This window comes from Hyperolius riggenbachi, chromosome 11 (genome assembly GCF_040937935.1).
Source record: "Hyperolius riggenbachi isolate aHypRig1 chromosome 11, aHypRig1.pri, whole genome shotgun sequence".
In the NCBI taxonomy this organism is placed as follows: Eukaryota; Metazoa; Chordata; class Amphibia; order Anura; family Hyperoliidae; genus Hyperolius; species Hyperolius riggenbachi.
This window is the reverse complement of record NC_090656.1, coordinates 161,323,464-161,351,255: the sequence shown is the minus strand read 5'-3', so window position 1 is coordinate 161,351,255 and position 27,792 is coordinate 161,323,464. Positions and strand designations below refer to the sequence as shown.

The 27,792-nt window shown below is 46.3% G+C and overlaps 1 protein-coding gene across 1 annotated transcript in view; it reads left to right on the top strand.

The window, feature by feature from the left end:
* IRX6 (iroquois homeobox 6) overlaps nucleotides 1-27,518 on the top strand; it is a 72,185-nt gene extending 44,667 nt beyond the window's left edge. The window contains exons 4-5 of the mRNA XM_068260203.1: nucleotides 268-569; nucleotides 27,088-27,518. Coding sequence (XP_068116304.1) covers nucleotides 268-569; nucleotides 27,088-27,107 — 322 coding nt within the window. The 3' untranslated portion in view covers nucleotides 27,108-27,518. The remainder of the gene's footprint in view (nucleotides 1-267; nucleotides 570-27,087) is intronic.
* Nucleotides 27,519-27,792: the final 274 nt, after the last annotated feature.

The following is a 27,792-nucleotide window of genomic DNA, read 5'->3' as shown; positions in this document are numbered from 1 at the left end:
CCCTGTTTGCTATTGATGCCGGCGACAATCGCACTAGAGGGACACATGCGCCCTCTAGTGGTGTTTCATGTAGCTACCACTCTGGTAGCTTTACATGAAACACAAAAAAAAAAATAAAAAAAAAGGATTTTTGCCATTTTGGAAAAAAAAATTAACCGCCAGGAGGGTTAAGTTACAGTATACAGTATAGTATGTGTTTTTGTTTATGAGTTTCATACTTTTAAATCCATACTCCAATTTTCTCAAATATTTATTTTTTGCTGAAAGGTTTGGAACATTGGACTTTACAGTCTCTACCAGGAGAAAAAATGCAACTAGAGAAACGACAAGCACTCTTAAAACATGGTTATCTGAGCATAGGAAAAACCCCTATCCAACAAAGGGAGAAAAAATAATGTTGGCAATTATAACCAAGATGACCCTCACTCAAGTGTCCACCTGGTTTGCTAATGCAAGAAGAAGATTGAAAAAGGAGAATAAAATGACATGGTCTCCAAAAAACAGAGCAGATGAAGAGAAAGAGGAAAAACAAGAGACAGATGAATGTGATTTAAAGAGAGACAATCCAGGTAATTTTATGCAGGTCATGTGTGGTAATATGAATACCAATAAACAGCTTCTTTGGAGCATGCACATATAAAGTGATAATATTGAAAAGTATCTAATTCTACTTTGTTGTAAAATCTTAATGAAAATTGCATTGGAATCAGGGCGGAAGGCAAAATTAAGGTACTCTTGAGGCTGGTTTCACACTACAAATTGGCGTTAACAATGTGGTGCGTCACGGCAAAAACAGGCCTTCAGGGAACACCTCATTAGTACATGGTGTTACCTGTCTGGCATCTGTTCAAACAGGAAGTGACACCCGCTTGTGGTCACCTCCTGTTTCGGGTATGCGGAAGTGCTCAGAAGCCTATTGGAAAAATATGCTTCTGCGCATGCAGGCCGCAACGTTGCAAAGACAATGTGTTTAAAGAATCCTGCATTGCCTTAGACTAACATTGCAGATTCCTGCGGTAACATAGGTATGTGCTAGCATTAAATCGGGAACTTCTGGTACAACGTACTGCAATATGGGAAATATGAACTTCCCCATACACTTTCATTAGTTTTGGTCCAGGTCTCTGGAAATCCCTTCACAAGGGGAGTGGAGATCCTTTGGCCTTTAGAGAGGGGGAGACCGCAAGCCCAATAGTGCAGTATTGGTGGGGGATTGTGGGTAGTGTATACTCACAAGCATGGGTTGCAGTCCTGAAACCACCGTATAGGCATGCGGAAAATAACCGTTCCCGTTCGGTGTCCCTGAACCTTCTGGAACTGGGTGGTCGCTCCCCTCCTATGGACCTTTCTACTAGTGAAGACTATACTCCCCTTTTGGAGGTGTAAGGTTACAACTGATTTGGTAGTTTGGGGAGGCGCTCCCAATGGAAATCTAATAGTGGGTCTAACTATAGTTGCTATGTGGTAATATAAAAAGAGGTGTCTTACCTCCAATGAGGACTCATTCAGATGGAAATAAGGAGTCTTTATTATAAAATGGTTATACTGTAGACCAGGGGTCCCCAACCTTTTTCGGCCCGGGGACCGCTATCCGACCAAAATTTTTCTAGGGACCGGGGGGAGTGGGAGTTTGGGATGGGGGGTGTGGTTTCCGGGTTGAGCAGTGTCATATGCAGTGGGTTACGGGGGGGGGGGGGTCGGGGGTCGGTGGTTGGGGCGGCATAGCAAGCAAACTTGCCCCAGTATAGGGAGTTTAGTTACCCCAGTATAGCATAGTGCCCCAATATAGCTAGTATAGTGCTCCAGTATGGGTAGTATAGTACCCCAGTATAGCTAGTATAGTGCCCCAGTATAGGTAGTATAGTTGCCCCAGCATACGCTTCCCTCCCCTCCCCCTCCGTCGCTGCTGTTACCTTAGCTGGTGGCCGCTTCCTCTCTTATATTCCCCTTGCCTCCATGAGTGTTATTGTGCTTCACAGCAGCACTCCCCGTGGCTGCTGTGATGAGGCAGGAAGCAGGAGAGCGGTTCCCCTGGTAACGACGATACACAGATACACATCGCTGCTACAGGAAGCCACTCTCCTGCTTTCTACTCATCACAGCAGCTGCGGGGCGCGCTGCTGTGAAGCACAATAACACGCACGGAGGCAAAGGGAATATAAGAGAGATAGCGGCCGCCAGCTAAGGTAACAGCAGCGGCGGCCACGGGGGGGGGGAGGTGGGGGCAAGAGGCTAGACCCACGGACCACCCGCAAATGGCCCACGGACCAGCAGTGGGCCATGGACTGGGGGTTGGGGACCCTGACATGGCTCAGAAACAAGGTTATTTGTTTGTATTGACCTGAGGAAGCAGGCTGAGACCCACGAAACGCGTTGTCTACAGTGTAGACAACGCGTTTCTTTGGTCTCAGCCTGCTTCCTCAGGTCAATACAGACAAATAACCTTGTTTCTGAGCCATGTCGGGTGCGAGTGCCATTTAGATCTAAAAGGCGCCCGCACCCCACACGGCTCAGAAACAAGGTTATTTGTTTGTATTGACCTGAGGAAGCAGGCCGAGACCCGTGAAATGTGTTGTCTACAGTATAACAGTTTTATAATAAAGACACCTTATTTCCATCTGAGTGAGCCTTTATTGGAGGTAAGACACCTCTTTTTATATCACCACATAGCAACTATAGTTAGACCCATCATTAGATTTTCATTGGGCGCCTCCCCAAACGTCCAAATCAATAGACTTTCATTAGGCTGCGGTAGCAGTACGGCAACTTGCCGTATTGCACCACCACAGTATGAAAGGGCCCTCAGTGTTTTAAGGTATGCATAGGCCTTAACTTGCTTACAGAAGCTCATTGAAACTAGTCTGTATTTATACTTCAGTCAGGTAAAGAGCAAAAAGTTAGAAAGAGGAAAGGGGGGGGGGGGGGTGTTAGGGTTCTCTCTGTATTCTGTACACTTTGTAAAAAAAATGTTTTTTTGTTTGTTTCTCAGTTTGACTCTACAGTATATATTGCAAATATGAATGGAAAATATTTTTTTAAAAACTTTTTATGCTTGTATAAATCAGATATTACATGGTGTGGGTAACAGAACTGGTAGTCCAGGAATCTTTCTAGGAACCAGTGGATTTGGAAATGAGTACCAAAACCTTTTTCCACTTGTCCAATACCGCTAATTACAACAGCAGCAAGGTGCAAATTTCTAGACACGCTTATAGTAATTGTACTGTGTGTAAAAGAATATGGAGAGTCTTGTTGAGCCTGCACAGAACTGTCATTTGACCTGTCATTTTTGGAACTTTTTAGCTGCCCGCAGATTAAAATGAAAAGGAGGAACTGTGGTGAAATGACGTAATCAATAAAATTGCTTATTTATTTATTTAAAATATTAATTTATAAATTATTTAGTCAGTGTTTGATCATTGTGAAATCTTTCATCACCCTGAATTACATTCTGAAATTTATCACAAGTTAAAATTGTCAGATGGAGCTCTACCAAATGTTTGTTTCTAAGAATTCCAAAGCCAGTGAAAATAGTCCCTGGTCTCCTAGAATGCTCTGGAAGGAAAATTCCACATAGTTTAACAACCTAGGCTAAGCATTAATGGGATGGAGGGGCTACATACCAATATAGAGCAATACTGTAAAGTGGGAATCTTAAATACTTTTCTGAATTCTAGTTTTTGTTACTACAGTGCCTCTTTAAATGTGTAAGGCCCGGTTCACACTTGCGGTGGCCCTCCGGAATCGCCGTGCCGGAGCCGCACCGCTTGCAGAACGGACGGAACGGACGCACGGCATAGCAATGAAAGCCTATGCGTCAGTTCACATGCGTCCGTTCTGCCGGACTGGAGCCGGACCGGATCCGGGCCGGATCCGGACTCCGGCCTCCGTTCCAACATGCGCTATTTTTTGATCCGGCTCCTCCGGCAGCCGTATCCGGGGCGGAGCCGGACTGCACCATCCGGCCAATACAAACCAATGGGAACCGGAGAGCGCACAACACACTGGCTGAGAAATCCGGATGTTCTACCCCACTTCCTATGGGGATTGTTGCGGCGATATTGGATGGGGACACATGGGCAAGCATTTTGGAGTGGAGCAGCACAGCTGGATCCGGATCCGGAGATGTTGGCAGCATGTCGGAGGTGGAGGTGAGTGCTAAACAGCAGAGGGCCTGATTCCACAGGTCCCCCTTCTGCTGACCTCCCAGACCCCAACATTTTTTTTGTTTTTAACGTACTTTTGCCAAACGGATCCGGATCGCATCCTGATGGACACCTGATGCAACCTGACCGGATCCGGATCGGATCCGGATCAGAACCGTACGGTTCCGATCCGGATCCGGTCAGGTCATCCGGTCCGTTTGGCAAACAACCGCTAATGTGAACCGGGCCTTAAGCACATTAAATTGCAAAAGACTTTAGTACTAGTCAGTGTTTTGGGTATTTTATTTACAAATATAAAATTTCCCTTTAAGGTTTATCTTTGTCTCTATTGAATGTTCAAACATTTCGGTGTTTTAGGCCATTGATAAATTATTTCACTGGTTGTTTTTTTTTTTTTGCTTGTTTTTTTCTTTTGTGTATGAATAAAATATTTTTTTTTCACAATAATTTTGGTGCTTGTAAGGACTCGGTAATTACAGCTTTCTATAGGTAGAAGGCTGCGCATCCCTGACCCAATACTGTACAATTGAATGGTTAATCGCTGTGGCGCACACCGCCCCCCCTGGACTAAAATGTACGCCCGCATCCAAACAATGCAATACTGGTCTATGGAGAAATTTTAGCTTCCATCATAGTTTTGCATGCAAAAATATAATATGCTGGACATCTGCACCAACGTTGAGGTAAATCTCCAGAGCAGATTTCCTAACACTAAACTGACCTAAGTTAAAAGCACATGTCTTTACCCTGGCAGCAGCTACGCTAAAATGTGTAACTTACATTCAGTACAGACAGCAGAAAACAAAGCAAGCGCTCACCAACATGGGCTACAACTGAATGACTCATCACCTCATATGCACCGCTTAAATAGCTCAAATGCACACTCAGCAATCAGACAGATGCAAAACATATGCAAAACGAAATACTTACCATGCAAAACAGGATAGCACAATGGGTGGTCCAGTATATTATATTTTTGCATGCAAAACTATGATGGAAGCTACAATTTCTCCATAGACCAGTATTGCATTGTTTGGATGCGGGCGTACATTTTAGTCCAGGGGGGGCGGTGTGCGCCACAGCGATTAACCATTCAATTGTACAGTATTGGGTCAGGGATGCGCAGCCTTCTACCTATATTTTGTTTTCACAGTTCTGTAACTACCAGGCTAGCAGCACCCATTGTGCTATCCTGTTTTGCATGGTAAGTATTTAGTTTTGCATATGTTTTGCATCTGTCTGATTGCTGAGTGTGCATTTGAGCTATTTAAGCGGTGCATATGAGGTGATGAGTCATTCAGTTGTAGCCCATGTTGGTGAGCGCTTGCTTTGTTTTCTGCTGTAATTACAGCTTTCTGTCCAGTCGAAATCAGCAGTTACGACATCATGATTGGAAATTGTAATCTATCAGAATTCCCGATTACAAGTGTACTTAAAATAACACTCACAATTTCAATAAGTACTCATAATTTTGAGTACTTACAGTAACTACAGAAGTGCATATTTTTTTAAATCAGGCCAATCAGAGTGTCACTAGCATGTCCCTAGCAACCAACAGGAATTAGCCAGGACAGGATTTACCATAAGGCACTGTAGGCAAGTGCTTACAGGCGCCTGATGATGGAAAGGCGGCTCACATCCCTCCCTCTCTCCTTCCCTTTGCAGAATCCTGATGAGAGTGTAAATGAGAAGTTTCTCACCCTACTATAAGCATTCCACTGATAAGATCTCCATTCAGTCTGAGGCACTTACCCGTATAGTCCGGCGTATAAGACGACTGGGCGTATGAGACGACTCCCCAACTTTTACAGTTAAAATATAGAGTTTGAGATATACTCGCCGTATAAGACTACCCCTCTTCCAATGCACACCACATTAAAATTAAAAAAACATCATATACAGGTGCTATATATGAACATATACTGGTGCTATACTGTATGCGTTCCCCAGTATATAACAGTATATAGTCAATTGACTGGTTGGATTGGTCAACTCTCCCTCTCCCTAAGCGGATTAGTCAGCTCTCCCTGTCTCCCTGTTTATTAGAGTGGTATGGAAGAATAGATCACGCTGTGCCCATAAAACACGCCTCTTTCACCCTTCTGGCCCACCCTTGTATCCTATTTACCTACTTCTTTGCCTCTCAGATCTCGCATATGTGCGCCTGCACTGCTTCACTACAGTCCTCAATGACATACTGGCGTATAAGACGACCCCCAACTTTTCAGAAGATTTTCAAGTGTTAAAAAGTAGTCTTATACGCAGGAATATACAGTAATACTGAGGGTACTAATGGCTACCTAATACTAAGGGGCATCTGTAGCTACCTATGACAGGCACGGGAAGTAAAGGAAAGGTGTCAGCTGGGCAGCCAGCACACTTGCGGTGAAATTTGGTGGGGGTTTTGTAGGTTCATGGAGGGCAAAATCTAAGGTGCCAGGACATCTGTGCCGATAGGCTCCTGTGCTCCTGTGAGTTAAAGCCAGGCCTGGAATTAGTACCCAAAATTACATCAGCGCAAAAAGCAATCAGTTATCTCCCAGGCAGAGCCTACCCGTGGATAGTGGTGATAGATCGAGCAATACAGTACCTTATCCTGCAACTCTATTTGGATGATCAGTGCTCAAACTGCACTTCTGTGGTTTCGCAAACTTTCTTTAAACTTCCTGTAATCCCGACATCCCAGGGTAAAAACAGCGGCAGATCTCCGCTTAGCGGTGAGACAGCCCGGCTCAGCTCCCCAAGTGCTCCGATCACGTGACTTCCTGACTTCCAGTCTCGCCGGAAACAGTAAATTCGGGCGCCTGAGGCTAGTGGACAAATCGGGCGCCGCCATTCACTCCTATAATAAATATCGTTTAATGGGCGCCCGATAGGAAAAAAGGGCGCCGGAGAAAAATAACGTTTTAAAAGCGGCGCCCGGAGACTTAATGTTTTATTACTGTTTCTCATGATTACACATTATTTAATGATTTATACATTTTTAAATCTTATTTTTAAACGAAAAACAGTACAATATTTTTTTTCAAACATTATTTTTAAACGAAAAACAGTACAATATTTTTTTTAAAACATTATTTTTAAACGAAAATACCAACAGGGGGGTCTTAGGTTTAGGCACCAACAGGGGGGTCTTAGGTTTAGGCACCAACAGGGGGTCTTAGGTTTAGGCACCAACAGGGGGGTCTTAGGTTTAGGCACCAACAGGGGGGTCTTAGGTTTAGGCACTAACAGGGGGGTCTTAGGTTTAGGCACCAACAGGGGGGTCTTAGGTTTAGGCACTAACAGGGGGGTCTTAGGTTTAGGCACCAACAGGGGGGTCTTAGGTTTAGGCACTAACAGGGGGGTCTAGGGGTTAGGGGTAGGTACAGGGAGGGTTACTTAGGCACCAACAGGGGGGGTCTTAGGTTTAGGCATCAACAGGGGGGTCTAGGGGTTAGGGGTAGGTACAGGGAGGGTTACTTAGTATTTTTTTTTTTAAACGTTATTATACGTTTCACTATTTAAACGAAAGATTAACGTTTTTACAATTGCCGATTTAATGCACATTATTTAATGATTTATAACTTTAAAAACCATTAATTTTAAACGAAAAACAGTACAATATTTTTTTAAACGTTATCCATGCTTATCGTTAAAAACCCGGCGCCCTTTTTTCCCAGCGCCCCTTTTTAACGTACGCAGTCTCGCCTGCTATGCGCTCCAGCGTGGTTGCGTGCTCAACGCTAGGAATGAGCATCTGCAGCCTCCTGATAAAAAAAAGTAGTACAATAGCGCAGACTGCTGGAAATAAGGGGCCACACATGGGGGTTCAAACTTACAAGGAAGCTTCCTGCTTATTGCACATCAAAGACTGTAGCCTCCTTTTGATGTGCAATTTTGATTTTGCATCGTAATTGTGAATTTTAAATTATGTAACTTTATGCTCATCGCTACACAAAACAAAGGCATAGAGACTTTGGCCTCAATTCATTAAGCTTATCTCCTGTCTTTAATAACATTTCTAGAGTTATCACCATGGTGATGAAGCATGGAGTATTCGGGAAACACTTTACCTCAGGCAAACCTAAAGTTAACTCTTCTGTCTTTAAGTTACTTCTTCAATTCTTAAAATAACTCCAGAATTCCAAAGTTAAAGACAGGCTGTTAATTAACTGCGTGTGAAAATAACTACAGACGAAGTAACTTAACTACAGAGGAGGTAACTTAAGGAATGAAGAGATAAGATAACTCTCTTACTGTGTGGTGGTAAGTTTACTATTGCCTTATTTTCTCCAGCATAATTTTAGTGAATTGAGGCCATTAGCTTCCATACTTCCTTCTCCCCCCCATGCTTTCACCAGGAAGTAGGATTGCCTAAATGATAAACTGTATAAGCCCCTCTTGCACCAACAGTAATATTGTAACAGCTGTAATTTGAGGCAGTAAGCCACACAGCTGTATATTTTGTATTAGCTTATCATTTAAAAAAATAGAATGTGATAATTCTGAAAACATTTAACCCATATATTAATTATATATATTCAAAATACTGTATGAAATGTTGAAACTGAGAAATTGTATTCTATGAAAATTATTTGTCCATCCTGAATTTGATGATATACTGTATATTCATATATTAAAACTCATTCCATGCTGGAGACCTGGAGGATGGCTGCTTATGATGTTACTAACTCCGTTTCCCCCATGGTCCATGCCCCTACAAAGTTACACTACCCTAAAATCATTTTACACCCTGCCACTGTTCACCCATCCACAGACTAACACCACTTCTGTGCTGCAAACTAGCAGGGACTGAATAGTGTACTGGTTAGAAAGACACCACCTGAGGCACAGGAGACCAAAGTTTGGATCATGGCTGGAGCCAGCACCTGTGTATTAAGGAGTCATTGGGCAAAACTCCAGGATGGCCTAATGTGTGTGCATTTAGTGGCTGCAGCTTTCAAGTGTATTCAGCCTTTTAGGAGAAAAAAAGTTTCTATAGACGGACTAGCACCATACACTATTCAATGTAATCATATAACTGAGAGTATGCACCTGGATATGAGTAGGGTAAATCACATACACATACTAAGTGCATATATCAGAAAACTAGAATGTTATATGGGTATGAATGACAATAATACTATAAACTCCTCTTACTCAGAGGCATAACTAGGCCCCTGCAAAACTTTGGATGGGTCCCCCCTACTACAGGACACAGCACTTGGGGAGGGGTAGAAAGGCTGGAGAGCAGCGCTGTACACAAGAGCCTGCTGCACACTGAATAGGGACTGTCTACAAATCGTTGTCTACACAAATCTTTGTATCGTTATCAGTGGCTGAGCAGATGCAGTCATTAGAACAATTATGCAGGGAGCAGAAACTTTTTCCTCTCTGTGCCCTTAGTTGTCAGTCTCTCAGGATAGGGAAAAAAAATGTTTCCCCCACGGGGCCCTTGTGGCTTCTGCCAATCCCCCCTTCCCCACGGCTGCATCCCTTGCATGGTCTATTGTTACTCCCCTGCTCTCACTCCAAAGATAAATATTAATACTAGCAATATACAAATTACAGGAACCAGGGTCGGACTGGGACACTGAGGGCCTGCCATAGAAAGCTCAGGCTGGGGCCCACTCGCCCCATGATGACTTGGAGCTTACATTCCTATGTACTCTAAATAAAGTATTGCAGAAGATGTCAGTGCTATATAAATACATAATATTATAGTAAGACATTAGACTATGCCTATGGAAGGATTAGATTGTGAGCTCTGAGGACAGTCAGTGCAATGACTATTCATGGATAGCTGCAGAAACTTTTAAGGGAGAGTGGAATGCAGGTACCTGCGGCACGTCCACACACTGGAAAGACGTGAATACACAATGGAAAGTGCCCATGATTATAATGAATCATGGACAGGCCCAACTGTACATAAAATAAGTAGCAGTATTATTGAACAAAACCCCGGCACTATTTCCGCAATATGTGTATGCATGTATGTAATGTATATGTGCTGCTGTAATGTGCATTTATACATTACCTGTCCTGACCCCATCCATCCTCTGCCTCTCTTCTATTAGCCACATACACGTTGCCGGCCTGTGATGTCACACACGTGCCATACCAGCAGCGTGTATGTGGCTAATTAAAGAAAGGCGGAAGACAGACGGGCACAGGACAGGTAATATATAAATGCACATTACAGCACATATACATTACATACATGAATGCATACACTAACGCAGTGGTGGACTCGGCCAATACCTGAGAGATTTCATGCTGAAATTGATCGGAATCGGCCTGTGGTGTATGGGCATCTGACAGATCTCTCTAATCAGATTCGATTAGAGAGAGATCTGTCTCTTGGTCGATCTGCCCATCATTGCTAGATGTATGGTCACCTTAAACTGTCAGATTGTGCACAAGGGAACAGGAGAACCTACTAGAAAAAAAAATGTGGCATATAGATTAGAACAATCAGCACAATAAACAATCGCCCAGCAGGGAAAGGGTGCTGTGGAGAGCAGAGAGGGAGGAATAGGCAGGCAGAGGGGGAAAGATCAAAGACAGGAGGGAGAGTAATGTGAGCCAACAGCTTACTGTGCTGAATGCAGGCTCACTGCCCAGTGACTGGACTGAGGAGAGGCAGGGAGGAAGGAGAGATGTCGGTGTAATGTCTGATTGCACTGCCCGGAAGCTCCCTTCCACACTGAGTAGCACGCATGCTCAGTGTGAAGGTAATTATGCTACCGATGGTAAAATAATAAATATCTCCGCTTCCACACATAATACACTCCTCAAATTTTCAGGGTAGGGAGGGGATCCCCCGAACAACCTGTATGCCAAATTGCAGCCCCCGAGCCCCGCTGGTTCAGGAGATAGATTAGATAAACCTATCTCGGGAATCAGCAGGGCTAGGGGGCTGCAATTTGGGGAGTGTAGGATGTGAGGAAGCGGAGATATTTAGTATTTTACTACCAGCAGCATAATTAAATGGGAACTGTGGCCGCACAGTCTCCTGCGTATGCGGGGCAGCGCAAATCAACAGGCAGCGTAATCAGACACAACACCGGCCCACTCCTCGGCTGGCTCCACTTTCACTTTTGCTTTTATGAGCTTCCTTGGCTGTCGGGCTCTCATTTCGTGCACTGCTGGGCACGGTCTCCTCTTCAAAGGCTCACACACAGTCTGAGACTCTCACTCCCCCGAGGCAGAGTTCCCTGGCTGCGGGCGGCATCTCCGAGACTGGCAGACTGACAGTAGGCCAGGCTCTGACAACCCCTGTCCCTCGATCTCCTGCCGGCTTGGACTGAGCGCGGGGAAGTGACGTCTGTGATGCGAGCAGAGCTGCAGAGCGTGTCACTCAGTGATCTTGTAGGTGGCATGCGTATCTCCGCTCGCGTGATGATGTCACCGCAGCCCACCTACTAGTTCTCTCTGCCGCTGTCCAGAAGAGAGAGAGAGGAGAGGGGGCCCTTGGGTCATGTGACAGGTGACGTCACACTGTTTTACAAGGGCCTACCGAACTTTTGCACGCTAGTTCGCTGGGCCAGTACGAGCTTGACACGAACAACAAATCCCAAAACACCAATAATCATAAAATCTGCAAGATTTATGTACACACACAATGAGCATAAGGGATACAATGTCCCAATAAATCCTGGATGGACACCTGTAAAGTGATGAACTAATTCACAAAGCCATATGATCTATAGAACCCATTAGTAAAGTGCAGCTGTGCCAACAATACCAGAGCAGTTCAGCCAAAGCACCAAATACCAGAAAGTGAAAGAAAGTGCTACATATAAGAGGAGATGAGGGGTGTCAGATTCACCAGTCCGCCGCCGTCTTAGTGCTCATTGCGGGCAACTCCCATTTCTTGAAGAAGCATTGGGGTGCAGACTGGTGAATCTGGCACCTCTCATCTCTTCTTGCATGTTAACACTTACATCATGAATCTGTTGGACAAAATGTCAGATTGATCAGATTTGAAATGACCTTGACCTAAAATTGATTGAAAATATCAATGAGACATGACAAAACATTGCTTTCAATTGGGAGACAGGGAAGGAGCGCCAGTTAATTGATGTGTCGTAGCTTTGCACTGCATCAAACAGTGCAATGCTGCAGCCTAATACACTGTTAATAGATTTTGTGCTAGAACCTATTAAAAGTCAATGTGCTGTGTGGAAGGAATTAGTCAGAATCCAGTCAGATTTTGTGATGGATGGATAGGCACATTGGCTCATGACTGAGCCATGCCCTTTACAATGGCACATTTATACGTAATTACATTATTACCTAGTCAATATGCCTTTATTTTGAATAAACCACACACACAAACACACACTCTCACTCAGTCACCACCTTTCTACTTTATTTCCAAGCCTGTGCTCCTATTGCAGCCAATCCCATTGCACAAATAGTCATTGTCCATGCTGACTTGACAAAGACACACTGGCATGTCTAAACGCATCGTCATTATCACCCGGCACACGAAGCTTGCCTGGACTCCAGACCTACCACAGACCCTTGTTGATGTCCCCCGCTGGCCACGGTAGACGTCTGAGGAGTGGAACATTGAGCATGTGAGATATGCTTGCAAATTTATGCAATCTTATACTTGCATTTCTTTTGCAAATTGCAAACTGAAATAAAGGTATTGCCCCATAGAGGCGCTCTCTTCTCTCTCCTTTTTCTGATACAGTCACTTGTCAAATCCCACCACTGAGAGAGCTGCACTGGATGCTCCCTTTCCTCCTTTCATCATCTGACACTAGAAATGGAAAACTGATTCACTTTGGAATATCATTTAGACCTGGTTGTAACACACAGCGTGCATATATTTTTCTGCTGCACAAATAGTCATGGCTGACCTCTTGGTTTCAAACTCTTACACATGGTCTATAATGACTCAACATTTTAAACTGGGTCTGTGGGGCAGAGGAAAAGTAAAATCAATAGACTACTGGTTAATTGCCTAACCACTTGCCGACCGCCCACAGCCGATGGGCGGCAGTAAGGGCTGGGCCCAAACGACCGCAATACGCCCATCGGCGGTGGTGGCAGCGGGCGTGGTTATGCGGCGATCGCGTCATTCGTGACGCGATCAGCCGCCGGCGACAGGCTCTGCCCCCCTCGCGCTGTAACCCGCCGGTCATTCAGAAGCACCGGCGGGTTACTAGCTGCCCGATCGCCGCTGACAAAGCGTATAATAGGCTTTGTAATGTATACAAAGCATATTATACAGGCTGCCTCCTGCCCTGGTGGTCCCAGTGTCCGAGGGACCACGAGGGCAGGCTGCAGCCACCCTAGTCTGCACCCAAGCACACTGATCTCCCCCCCCCCTTCCCTCTGATCACCCACAGCACCCCTCAGACCCCCCCCCCCCCCTGCCCACCCCCAGACCACTGTTTGCACCCAATCATCCCCCTAATCACCCATCAATCACTCCCTGTCACAATCTGTCAACGCTATTTTTTTCTATGCCCTAAACTGCCCCCTGCTCCCTCCTGATCACCCCCAACCCCTTAGATTCTCCCCAGACCCCCCCCCCCCCTTGTGTACTGTATGCCTCTATCCCCCTGTAATAACCCACTGATCACCTGTCAATCACCTGTCAATCACCCATCAATCACCCCCTGTCACTGCCACCCATCAATCAGCCCCTAACCTGCCCCTTGCGGGTAATCTGATCACCCACCCACACCATCAGATCGCCCACAGATCCGACGTCAGATCACCTCCCAAGTGCATTGTTTACATCTCTTCTCTCCTCTAAACACCCACTAATTACCCATCAATCACCCATCAATCACACCCTATCACCACCTGTCACTGTTACCCATCAGATTAAACCCTAATCTGCCCCTTGCGGGCACCCAATCACCCGCCCACACGCTCAGATTGCCCTCAGACCCCCCCTTATGAATTCGCCAGTGCATTATTTACATCTGCTCTTCCCTGTAAATATAGAGATGGCACTAACCTCCGATTTTCGGTTCGCAAACTTCCGCAAGAGTTCGGTATGCGCGAACTTCCGCAAACCGCAATAGACTTCAATGGGAAGGCAAACTTTGAAAACTATACAAATTTATGCTGGCCACAAAAGTGATGAAAAAGATGTTTCAAGGGGTCTAACACCTGGAGGGGGACATGGGGGAGTGGTATAGACACCAAAAGTCCCGGGGAAAAATCTGGATTTGACGCAAAGCAGCGTTTTTCAGGCAGAAATCACATTGAATGCTAAATTGCAGGCCTAAAGTGCTTTAAAACATCTTGCATGTGTATACATCAATCAGGGAGTGTAATTAGAGTACTGCTTCAAACTGACACACCAAACTCACTGTGTAACGCACCGCAAACAGCTGTTTGCTTAGTGACGGCCGTGCTGGACAGCTGCGCACCATGGCGAGAGTGCAGGCCGTGGCGATTTTCAAGCCCATATGGTCGCCAGGCTGAGGTAGCTGAATCACAGAACAGTGACTCTCCAGCTGATCAAATTTGGTCTGTCCACAATGAAGCAACGACCTTATTATCTTGGGTGTGCCCCCCTCCCCGAGACACTCATATAGCCGGCGGTCATTGCTTCATTGTGATACACAAGCCCCTTCACCGCGGCATGGTAATGATCATGAAGGGGAATTGGCACATGTGCATGCCTTTTGTTTTGTTGTTGCAGCTGCAGTACAGCCACAAAAATTAGGCAGGCATGTACACGCACCAGAAAAATGAGTATAGCGGCCGCTGCTAGCAGCGGCCTTAAAAATTCAGGAAACCACCTGCAGTCCTGGACTTTGTTGGTGGTGGCGGAGAAGGCAGTCAAGCGGCCTGCGGGCAGAGGTGCTGTGTGGGGAGCAACTTAGTCTTGGGGCAGGCAGTCACACGGCGTGCAGGCAGAGATGCTGTGTGTGGGGACTGACTTAGTCTTGGGGCGGGCAGTAGGCCTCCGGGATCCATGCCTCATTCATTTTGATAAAGGTCAGGTACTCAACACTTTTGTGACTTAGGTGACTTCTCTTCTCAGTGACAATGCCTCCAGCTGCGCTGAAGTTCCTTTCTGATAGGACGCTTGAGGCAGGGCAGGGCAGGACAGAAGTTGGATGGCAAATTGGGACAGCTCTGGCCACAGGTCAAGCCTGCGCACCCAGTAATCCAAGGGCTCATCGCTGCTCACAGTGTCTACATCCACACTTAAGGCCAGGTAGTCGGCTACCTGCCTGTCCAGGCATTGGTGGAGGTTGGATCCGGAAGCGCTAAGTTGGACTAAAGAATGTCCGCATGTCCGACATCACCATGAGATCGCTGGAGCATCCTGTCCTTGCCTGTGTGGACATGGGAGAAGGATTACTGGCAGTGGTACCTTTATTCCGTTGTGCTGTGACATCACCCTTAAACGCACTGTAAAGCATAGTTGCCAGTTTGTTCTGTAAGTGCTGCATCCTTTCTGCCTTCAGGAGAGTTCGTAACATGTCCGCCACTTTGTGCCTATACCGAGGGTCTAGTAGCATGGCCACCCAGTACAACCATTCCCCTTGAGTTTTTTTATACGGGGGTCCCTCAACAGGCATGAAAGACGCCATCTGCACAAGCAGCACAAGCCTCCTGCGATGCCTGCTGCGGTTGTTCTTCTGCCGCCGCCTCCTCCTCCTCCAAAGAAACACCTTCCTCATCATCCGAGTCTGATTCCTCTTCCAAACACGACTCTTCCTCCTCCTCCCCCTCTGTGCTGCCGCAGGTGTTGAGGAAACATCTAGTTCTGATGAGAATTGATCCCACAACACTTCCTCCCGTAACTGTTCCTGTTCATGCTCCTCCACAGCTTGATCCACCACTCTACGCACGGCACGCTCCAGGAAGTAAGCGTATGGGATCAAGTCGCTTATGGTGCCTTCACTGCGACTCACCAGGTTGGTCACCTCCTCAAATGGCCGCATGTGCCTGCATGCATTTTGCATGAGTGTCCAGTTGTTGGGCCAGAACACCCCCATCTCCCCAGATTGTGTCCTTCTACTGAAATTGTAGAGGTACTGGGTGACAGCTTTCTCCTGTTCTAGCAGGCGAGATAACATAAGGAGGGTCGAATTGCAGCAAGTCGGGCTATCGCAAATGAGGCTTCTCACCAGCAACTTGTTTCTCCGCTGAATCTCGGCAAAGTGTGCCATGGCCATGTAAGACCGCCTGAAATGTCCACACAACTTCCTGGCCTGCTTCAGGATGCCCTCTAAGCCTGGGTACTTTGACACAAATCTTTGAATGACTAGATTCAGCAAATGTGCCATGCAGGGTACATGTGTCAGCTTTCCCAAATTCAACGCGGAAATGAGATTGCTGCTGTTTTCACACACCACGTTGCCGATCTCCAGCTGGTGCGGGGTTAGCCACTGATCCACCTGTTTGTTAAGAGCAGCCAGGAGAACTGGTCCAGTGTGACTCTTTGCTTTGAGGCAAGACATGTCTAAGAGGGAGTGACACCATTGTACCTGGCATGCAGCATAGGCCCTGGGGAGCTAGGGCTGTGTAGCTGCAGAGGAGATCACAGCACCAGTAGAGTTGAACTGCCACTCAGCCAAGGAGGAGGAGGATGAAGACAGCGAAGCGGTGGTAACAGGTGGAGAGGAGGTGGCAGGAGGCCTGCCTGCAAGCCGTGGAGGTGTCACAAGTTGGTCCACTGCACAGCCACGTACTCCCTGCTTGCCATCGGTCACCAGGTTGACCCAATGGGCTGTGTAAGTAATGTGCCTGCCCTGACCGTGCTTGGCAGAGCAGGCATCCGTGGTCAGGTGGACCCTTGACCCAACGCTGTGTGTCAGAGATGACACCACTTGTCTCTCAACTTCACGGTACAGTTTGGGTATCGCCTTTTTAGAGAAATAATTGCGCCCTGGCATCTTTCACTGCCGTGTCCTAATGGCCACAAATTTACGGAAGGCCTCAGAGTCCACCAGCTGGTATGGCAACAGCTGGCGAGCTAACAGTTCCACCAAGCCAGCTGTCAGACCCCGGGCAAGGGGGTGACTGGCAGAAATTGGCTTCTTCCCCTTAAAGATTTCCTTCAGAGACACCTGGCTGCTGTGGGCAGAGGAGCAGGAACCGCTCAAGGTCAGAGGCAGAGTGGAGGAGGGTGGCTGTGAAGGTGCAAGGGAGAAAGCTGCTGAAGATGATTCACCTTAAGGAGGAAGAGTGGAAGGAGGGTGGCTTTTCTTTTGTGTGCTGCTTTTGCTCAGGGGCTCTTCCCATTGCAGTTTGTGCCTTTTCTCCATGTGCCTTCGTAAGGCACTTGTCCCTACGTGGGTGTTGGTCTTTTCCACGGCTCAATTTTTGGAGGCAGAGAGAACAGATGGCATTGCTCCGATCTGAGACAGACACATTAAAAAATGTCCAAACCGCTGAGCCCCCCTGGGGTGATGGCACTATGGTGGCATCAGCAGCTGACGTTGAAGGGCATGTTGGCTGGCTGTACATAAGTGGCGATACATGCCGCCAGACACTGCCACCAGCTGTTTCTGACTACGAGCTCCCCCTGCTTCTTTCAGGAACTCGTCTCCTCCTACTCCTCTCTGACTGCCCCTCTGAACTGTCCCCCTGTTCATCTCCTCTATTGGGAACATACGTGGGATCCGTATCATCGTCATCATCCTGCCCAGCTTTGCTTGCCTCAGACACCTCCAAAACTGCACCAACAGCAGTACTTCATCATCCCCCCTCCGCAGTGTTGCTTGCGAATTTTCGCAAAAAGGCATTTTCACATCGAAAATGCCATTTTCGTTTTCGCTTAATTTTCGCTAAATTTAGCTTAATTTTTCGCGTTTTCGCCTAAATGGCGAATTCAAAGAAAAAGTGCAATATTTTCGGCGAAATAGCAAATTTCTAAATTAACTGCTATATTTGAAATGTGCTTTGCGTGATAAGGCGAACATTGATAGGAAGTAATTTCTTCTCTTCCCATATTAGGCCTCCCATGATTCTTAGCAGCACAACTGACCCAGGAACCAGATAACTGCAACCGATCAAACAACAGACAGCCCCCTGAGCATAAGAATAGCTCTCTGACACACCAGCCAGAGCCGGCCTTTGGGGGTGGCAAGTGGGGCAATCGCCCCAGGCCCCGCGCCTGAGGAGGCCCTGCACCCTCTGCAGTGCTGGGGAGAGCGGGATTAGTTGTTAGAACTCACGTGTCTTCCTCCGGTCCTCACAGCCACCATCTATTTCCTCTCCCACCATCTGTGTATTGGTAACAGCGCCCCCTGGGATGACATGACCGCATGTCACCACAGGAGGGCACTGTTACCAATACACAGATGCTGGGAGAGGAACTAGATGGTAGCTGTGAACATCGGTGAAGACACCTGAGTTTTAACAACTATGCCCGCTTTCCCCAGCACTGCAGCCACCTTATCTAACCTGTACTGCGGGGCACTTACCTATCTAATCTATACTGCAGGGCTTCTACCTATATAATCTATACTGCAGGGCACCTACCTATATAATCTATACTGCGGGGCATCTACCTATATAATCTATACTGCGGGGCATCTACCTATATAATCTATACTGCAGGCACCTTCCTATATAATCTATACTGAGGGGCACCTACCTATCTAACCTATACTGCAGGCTGGCACCTATATAATCTATACTGCAGGCACCTATCTAACCTATGCTGCAGGCTGGCACCTATCTAATCTATACTGCAGGCACCTATCTAACCTATGCTGCAGGCTGGCACCTATCTAATCTATACTGCAGGCACCTATCTAATCTATACTGCAGGCTGGCACCTATCTAATCTATACTGCAGGCTGACACCTATCTAACCTATACTGCAGGCACCTATTTAACATATACTGCAGGCTGGCACCTATCTAATCTATACTGCAGGCACCTATCTAACGTATACTGCAGACTGGCACCTATCTAACCTATACTGCAGGCACCTATCTAACCTATACTGCAGGCTGGCACCTATCTAATCTATACTGCAGACACCTATCTAATCTATACTGCAGCCACCGTCCTATCTATTCTATACTGCAGGCACCTACCTATCTAATCTATACTGCAACCACCTTCCTATCTAATCTATACTGCAGGCTGGCACCTATCTAATCTATACTGCAGGCTAGCACCTATCTAATCTATACTGCAGGCTGGCACCTATCTAATCTATACTGCAGGCACCTATCTAATCTACACTGCAGGCTGGCACCTATCTAATCTATACTGCAGGCTGGCACCTATGTAATTTATACTGCAGGGCACCTATATAATCTGTACTGCAGGGCACCACCCTACCTAATCAATACTGCAGGCACCTACCTAATATATACTGTGGGGTACCTACCTAACTAATCTATACTGCAGGCACCTTCCTATCTAATCTGTACTGCAGGGCACCTACCTGTCTAATCTATACTGCAGGCACCTATCTAATCTATACTGCAGGGTACCTACCTACCTATCTAATCTGTACTGCAGAACACCTACCTGTCTAATCTATACTGCTGGCACCTATCTAATCTGTACTGCAGGGCACCACCCTATCTAATCTATACTGCAGGCCCCTATCTAATATATACTGCAGTGTACCTACCTAACTAATCTATACTGCAGGCACCTATCTAATCTATACTGCAGGGTACCTACCTACCTATCTAATCTGTACTGCAGGGCATCTACCTGTCTTATCTATACTGCAGGCACCTATCTATCTAATCTATACTGCAGGGTATCTACCTATCTAATCTATACTGCGGGGCACCTACCTATCTAACCTATACTGGAGGCACCTACCTATCTAACCTATACAGTGTGTGCTTCCACAACGTGTATCCATAGCATGTGTCTCTAGGCCCCGCATATGACACTCGCCCCAGGTCCTGCGTACTCTAAGGCCACCTCTGCACCAGCCTCTGTTGGGAAGAGTTAGTGGATGTGATAGGAGTAGAGAGAGCTTAGCTGTGTTTGTGGTTTGAAAATCTCCACAAATACAAACTACAGCAGGCTAGATTGTACTTGTATTCTAAAACAAAAGTCTTTTTTAAGACTATTTTTTTCTGTTCTCACTCAGTGGATTTTATGTAGAAGCAGAAGTGATATAGTGTTACTGTCACTTTTCACTGTGTACTGTTGTATGTCTGTGCCACATAGGGATGATCGGAAAGAGCAAATTCCGTTCAGCCGGAATTCGTGGAATTCCACGGAATTCCGGATTCCGGTGGAAAAATTTAAATAATCGCAAATGGAACCTTATTTATGCTAAATGGTAGCCCATAGAACCTATTGACTGTTCCCTTACTCCTTTTTTTCCCTCCCGGAGGGAGGAGGGTCTCATCTTCCAGGGAATTGTAGGATTTCAAAAGCCAGCTTACATACCTTGGCCGGGAATCGAACCCAGGTCTAGTGCTTGGTAGGCAGCTCTCTTCACCACAATGCCACCACCAACACTACATGGTGCAGCCAGCCTAGCATGTACCATTATGATATATCCAAGAGATAAATGAGGGATTAGGGATTTGTAGGATGTCAAAAGCCAACTCACATACATACATTGGCCAGGAATCAAACCCAGGCCTACCGCTCTATAGGCTGCTATCCTAGCCATTATACCACCAACACTGCATGCTGAAACTTCTTGGAGTAGACTTACTTCCTTCCTCCAAAAGACACACATATGGATGGTCACCGCCTTCCACGGAATTGTATTTTAAATTTTGGGCGGAAATTGGTCATTCTGTTCCGTTTGGTCGGAACGGAATTGCTTTTTCAATCCGGCGGAATTCCAAAATTGCCTGTGAAATTCTGCCGGTATCCGTTGATGGTTTTAAGCTAAAAATTCACTTCAATGGCATCAAGTCCTTGAGAGAGAGAGAGCTCATTTTTCTCTTGCATATATCACAATGGTACATGCTAGGCTGGCTTCAGCATGTAGCATTGTAGTGTGTTGTGTTGGTGGTATAATGGTTAGGATAGCAGCCTACCAAGCACTAGACCTGGGTTTGATTCCCGGCCAATGTATGTAAGCTGGCTTTTGAAATCCTACAATTCCCTAAGCAAGCTCATTTTTCTCTTGGATATATCACAATGGTACATGCTAGGCTGGCTGCAGCATGTAGCATTGTAGTGTGTTGTGTTGGTGGTATAATGGTTAGGATAGCAGCCTACAGAGCGGTAGGCATGGGTTCGATTCCCGGACAATGTATGTAAGCTGGCTTTTGAAATCCTACAAATCCCTAAGCAAGCTCATTTTTCTCTTGGATATATCACAATGGTACATGCTAGGCTGGCTTCAGCATGTAGCATTGGAGTGTGTTGTGTTGGTGGTATAACGGTTAGGATAGCAGCCTACAGAGTGGTAGGCCTGGGTTTGATTCCTGGCCAATGTATGTGAGTTGGCTTTTGACATCCTACAAATCCCTAAGCAAGCTCATTTTACAATGCTACATGCTGAAGCCAGCCTAGCATGTACCATTGTGATATATCCAAGAGAAAAATGAGCTTGCTTAGGGAATTGTAGGATTTCAAAAGCCAGCTTACATACATTGGCCGGGAATCGAACCCAGGTCTACCGCTCTGTAGGCTGCTATCCCCCCACTACTGTCATCTTGTGGGATATGTACACTGCCTGCTTCTCCCGACTTATGGGGGTGATGGTCACACTGACCGAGCCGCTGCTCGTCCAACCACTGTCATTTTATGGGATATGTACACTGCCTGCTTCTCCTGACATATGGGGTGATGGTCAATCTGACCGAGTCGCTGCACTGTCATTTTATGATTTGACGCAAAGTAAACAAGAAAAAAAGAGCTTCCTCGCACTCCAACGAAGAGATTGGTACACATAAAGGGCAATGTGCCTTACAAATATTGTGCCTCCATAACCGTGTTTTAACTTGAATACAGTCCTTAGAAGAGAGAGTAGCGTGGGCACCAATATATTCCAACAAGCATTTATTGCACATAAATGTAAAAACAGTGGTAGCAGTGTAACAAGTAGGTATGGTCTGAAAATTCCGCGGAATTATTAATTGCGTGATTCCGGCCGAAATTAGCTAATTCCGATTCCGGTGGTCGGAACGGAATTCCTATACCTCTTAAACGGAATTCCGCGGAAATTTTATAATTCAGACGGAATTTTCAGAATAACACACAAAAAATCTCTCTCTCTCTCTCTCTCTCTCTCTCTCTCTCTCTCTCTTCTCCTTCTCCTCCTCCTCCTCCTCTCCATCCATCCATCCATCCTCTTATATCGGAAACGGAAATGGGCTCTTCCGACCATGCCTGGTAACAAGGTAAAAAAACAGTTGTACGTCACCCTCCGGATGTCACCACACACACAGAACCTGTTCCCCGACAAATGTTTCGCAACCGGTGCTTGATCACGGGAAGCCTGTCGCTATGGCGCTGAGACAAGTCACATACCTACTGTCATTTTATGAGATCTGTACACTGCTTGCTTCTCCTGGACCTAGGGGGGTGATGGTCACACTGACCGAGCCGCTGCTCCCCCACCACTGTCATTTTATGGGATATGTACACTGCTTGCTTCTCCTGGACCTATGGGGGTGATGGTCACACTGACCGAGCCGCTGCTCCCCCCACCACTGTCATTTTATGGGATATGAACACTGCCTGCTTCTCCTGTCTTATGGGGGTGATGGTCACTCTGACCGAGCCGCTGCTCCCCCCACCACTGTCATTTTATGGGATGTGTACATTGCCTGCTTCTCCTGGACCTGCCTTATGGGGGTAATAGTCACTCTGACCAAGCCGCTGCTCCCCCCGCCACTGTCATTTTATGGGATGTGTACATTGCCTGCTTCTCCTGGACCTGCCTAATGGGGGTGATGGTCACTCTGACCGAGCCACTGATTTTTATTCAAATCACTATGTATATGGAGGCGTTTAACAAAAAAAAAATAACAAATGTATACTTTTTTCCTATCGGAACTTTAAATTGATTATCTCCAAAACTATAAGATCTTTTTGAAAAAAAAATGTTTTCCCCTTTATACCCACTGTTCTCCTTAACATACTCTGCTAATTTTGTGATTCTAGCTTTTATGGGGGCTTTGCAATTTACCGCGAAAATTGTACTTATTTCCGCGAAAATTCGGCAAAAAGAATATTTGCATTTTTGCTCATCACTGCCCCTTCACACACGTTACGTCCATAGTGTCGCCTAACTCAGACATATGAGGTGGTGTAACATGCTTAGCGCCTTCATCTGGTTGTAACAATAATGACTGTGCATCAGTGATTTCCCCACCAAATAACTACTGCGAACTGTCAAATGTAGTGGATGTGGTACTTGGAGTAGCACTGGTGGCTGCGGAAGATGAGGTGTTCTGTGTTAAATAGTCAACCACGTCCTGACAATCTTGGGAGTTGATGGGACGTGCCTTCTTCTGAGCACTGTACTCGCACGACCTCGACATCACCACGACCTCGGACAGACCTGCCAGGTGGCCTTCCTCTGGGTCTGCCTCTACCTCTGCCTCTACCTGTTTTGTCCGTTTTGTCCAACTCGGGGGGGGGGGGGGGATGAAGTGAAAGGTATACACAGACTTGAGTAATACAATGTGCAGTCACTCAGGTGCAGTTAACAGGTATGCACAGAGTGGTATATCACACTGCGTGCACTCACGTAGGTGGGTGAGTGCACTGAAGTGAACAACAGGCAGTAGTAGGTATATGCAGTGATGGGTATTACAATGTGCACCTGTCACACACAGACATGTACTGGACAGGCACAGTGACACTGCGTGCGCTCACGTAGGTGGGTGGGTGCACAGTGAACAACAGGTAGGTATATGCAGTGGGTATTACAATGTGCACCTGTCACACACAGACAGGTACCGGACAGGCACATTGACACTGCGTGCGCTCACGTAGGTGGATGGGTGCACAGTGAACAAACAGGTAGGTATATGCAGTGGGTATTACAATGTGCACCTGTCACACACACAGGTAGTAGTCACTGAATGTGCTGGGCCTGACAGTGGCACACACAGTAGGAATTACCAAGGCTGTCTATCCAACACAAGTGTCAGTGGGACACACAGAAAAAAAATAGATCACAAGAACAAGATTAGGTCTCAAAAGAGCTGTTGTGAGGTGCTGTTTTTAGCAATAAGAATCAGCAAGAAGCAAGCTAACAAGCCTACAAGAGCCTAATAAGCTTTCCCTATGAGAGTCTGCAGCAGCCATCCCTTCACTAATCACTGCTGGCACACGAGTAAGTGAAAAGCCTGATGCTGCCCTGCCTGTCTTTTATAAGGGGGGTGGAGCTCCCGGAGGGAGTGGAGCCCAATTGGCTACAATGTGCCTGCTGACTGATGTAGAGGGTCACAGTTGACCCTCATGATGCACTATGGGGGCGAACCGAACTTCAGGAAAAGTTTGCGGTTCTCTGCGATCACAAACCCCAGAAGTTCACCGGGAACCGTTCACCGGCAAACCGTTCCCTGGCAAACCGTTCGGGCCATCTCTATACATATATACCTTGTACATGCAAGTACATACTGCATGGCAGTAGCGGTGGTGGAAATGGGTGCCTCAGGTTAAGGTGGGATCAGCGACAGCTTTCACCAGAAGCAATAAATAAAGCTGAGCACAGACGGATGGTGCACGTTGCTGCTTCTTTGTTTTGAAAGCACTATACTAGCTATACTGGGGTACTATACTAGCTATACTGGGGTAACTATACTAGCTATACTGAGGCAAATAAACTACCTATTCTGGGGCAACTATACTAGCTATGCCGTGTCACACGGCTGCCCCCTGTACAGTGCTGCCATAGATCGCAGTGATGTACCCTGTTAAAAGACGCCTAGTGGCGATCGCAGCTGGGAGACTGATGCCGGAGCGGAGCTCGGTTATCCATGTGGAGATGCACGCACATCGGCGCGCGTGTTCTCCTGCAAATCCCTGCCCAATGACTTGACGCCAATTGGCGTTAGGCAGTCCTGGGGCTGCTGCCTTGGTCACACCCATTGGCGGAAGGCGGCCCCCTGAAAGTTAAAGTCAGAAATTCCAGAAGTGAACCGGAGGCGGGGTTTTAGAGCATTGCTGAGCACAGTTAGAAGCCCCGGGTAAGTTCAACTCTTTTTCTCCCTACCCCCCTACAGTAGTCCTTTAACAGTTATTAACATGTCTTGTACACACGGAACAACTGCACAATTTCAGACAACTGTAGACCAACAAAGATTGGACAGTTGGGCCGGGTGGATAACTGCCTGTTATCAGTCTCTGGTAAAGTCATTTGCACGCGTACACACGCCTGATTGTCGTCCAACAGTCTAAAACGGAATAAAGTCAAACGACAATCAGGCAGTTTTGTTGAGCATGTGTACGGGCCGTAACCCCCTTGGCATTATGATTCTTTCCGGATTTTAGGGTCTAAAAGTGGTGCAATTTCTTTGCACCATTTCACACCCTAAAACCTGGAAAAAATCATGCTGCCAGGGAGATCTGCAGCAGTTTTTGAATCACTCACCTCCCTGGCTCCAGAGCTGCAGTTAAGCCTCCATCCTCCAGGTGGCGCTGCAACTCTAATGTGAAATTGCCGGCTGTTGTCATGACGACAGCCGGCAATCTCACCAGCAGGAAGCAGAGCCCCGGAGGAGAGGAAGAAGAATGCCGGCCGATGTCGGGATCCCCGGGAGGTATGTAGAAATGCTCCCGCTGTGCGCATTGCTCTGCATACAGCCTCCGGCGACTACCCCAAGCAGAGGTCGGGATCACCGCTCTTAGCTGCGGTTTTCCGCCTCTACCCTAGCTTGGGATAACCGCCAAGGAGGTTAAGTCATAATGGGATAGGAGTAGGAGTTTGGATAGCTCACAGACACAGACAATTAACATCTTTCTTTGGCAATCCAGTAAGGTAATGAATGATGGAAAAATGGATTATGTGCACTGCACAAAACCTTGTGAATTCACATAATGTCCATTTAAAGAACAGTGGCCTGAGCTAGATGTTAACCTCCTGTGGCTACGATAAGTGAGCTTTGTTTATATGTTTAGCTTATGAAAAGCAGCAACGGAGAAATGGTAGCAAGTAATGTAGAGAACAGTGAGGAGAACTGAGAAGTGCCCAACATAATGGTGTCCATTATCATACTGTACATTATCAGTACAGAAACTACCCAACAAAGACTTTAACGTGTACCCGAGGTGCCGGGAGGGGGGGTATAACAGATGGGACACAGATGCATGTTCCCCAATCCATTACATTCCTCTGTGTCCCCTATGCACTACTTTGAACCTCCCACCCCACCCTCCGCTGTCATCCCCCAAAATAGCCAACATGTAGCTTGTTGGCAATCTCGAGAGGAAGGGATGTCCCTTGCAGGAGATGCACTCCTGCAAAACGCCCACTGGGGTCATTCCTAAGACCCCTTCCCCAGATCTAATTGGGCAGTTCTGCTTCTCCCTACTCTCCCACATCGCTCCCTTGCATCCCTGCACTCTGCTCTGTGATGAGACACACAAAGCAGAGCTTGCAGCATTGTAACCCCAGGGGCCACTGAAAGTGAAATTGGCTCATATTTGACCACAGGAAGTGAGGGGATTGAGGCTACGTGATCTGGCTAGCCCCCTGTATCAGGTAGTGTGTCTGGATACAATGGTGCCAGACAGAATACAAAGTACTAGCTACGAATAAACAACAGACTTCTCAATACATGCCATTTGTATGAGCTATTTTATGACCATAAAAAAACAGTAATATTAGGTTATTTTCCAAAATGAAAACTATGTACAATATTGTTAAATACGTGTAATGAATATAATATGCATGAAGATGTATTATTTATTTATTGTATTTATAAAGTGCCAGCATATTACGCAGAGCTGAAGATGCAGCTATATACAGGTTGCACAGTGAGAACATATTTTTTATTGATATAATGTTACAATAATGTATTTATCTCTCTCTTCATAGGTATATCAGATAAAGTTTAACAAGAAAAAAAAATAATGGTGTAACATGATACCTTAACACCAAATAACAGAATGTACATTTGTGCAAAACTACAGCCATGCCTCTTGTGGGCCGTCAGCATCCAAAGTGTTATCTTCAGTTGAGATAAGAACATCTGGAATGCAGTAGACTGAAGAGGATTACACATTTTCAGATGAACCTTCAGAAACTGTTGGTGCAGATCAACACGATCCCTTCTACAAGTGGACTGGAGTGTCATGTATGTGAATGATAACTACAGAAGCACACACCATCTGACAGAATAAGCTTCAATTATTAAGTTATAGATATATTTCCATCACAGATACATCCTACATGGATTTTGGAGGGGGAAGAGGACTGTAAGATAGTTTATATTTTATGTGGATGAAATTGTATATTTGAATGTTCTGTTGTTGAGTTTTCAATACAACTCTGGCATCCAAATATTTTTGCAGAATGTGTTGATCTGTTAAGTTTATTACATCTCCATTGTGTTTGTGTTGTTACATAGTTACAGTATTTGGGTTGAAAAAAGACATACGTCCATCAAGTTCAACCAGAAAATAACCACTAGCCTGCACCCTCACATATCCCTGTTGATCCAGAGGATGGCGAAAAATCCCTAGCCCTTAAATGGTCCAATTAGCCACAAAACGAAAAACAAAATCCTTTCCCGGCTCCAGA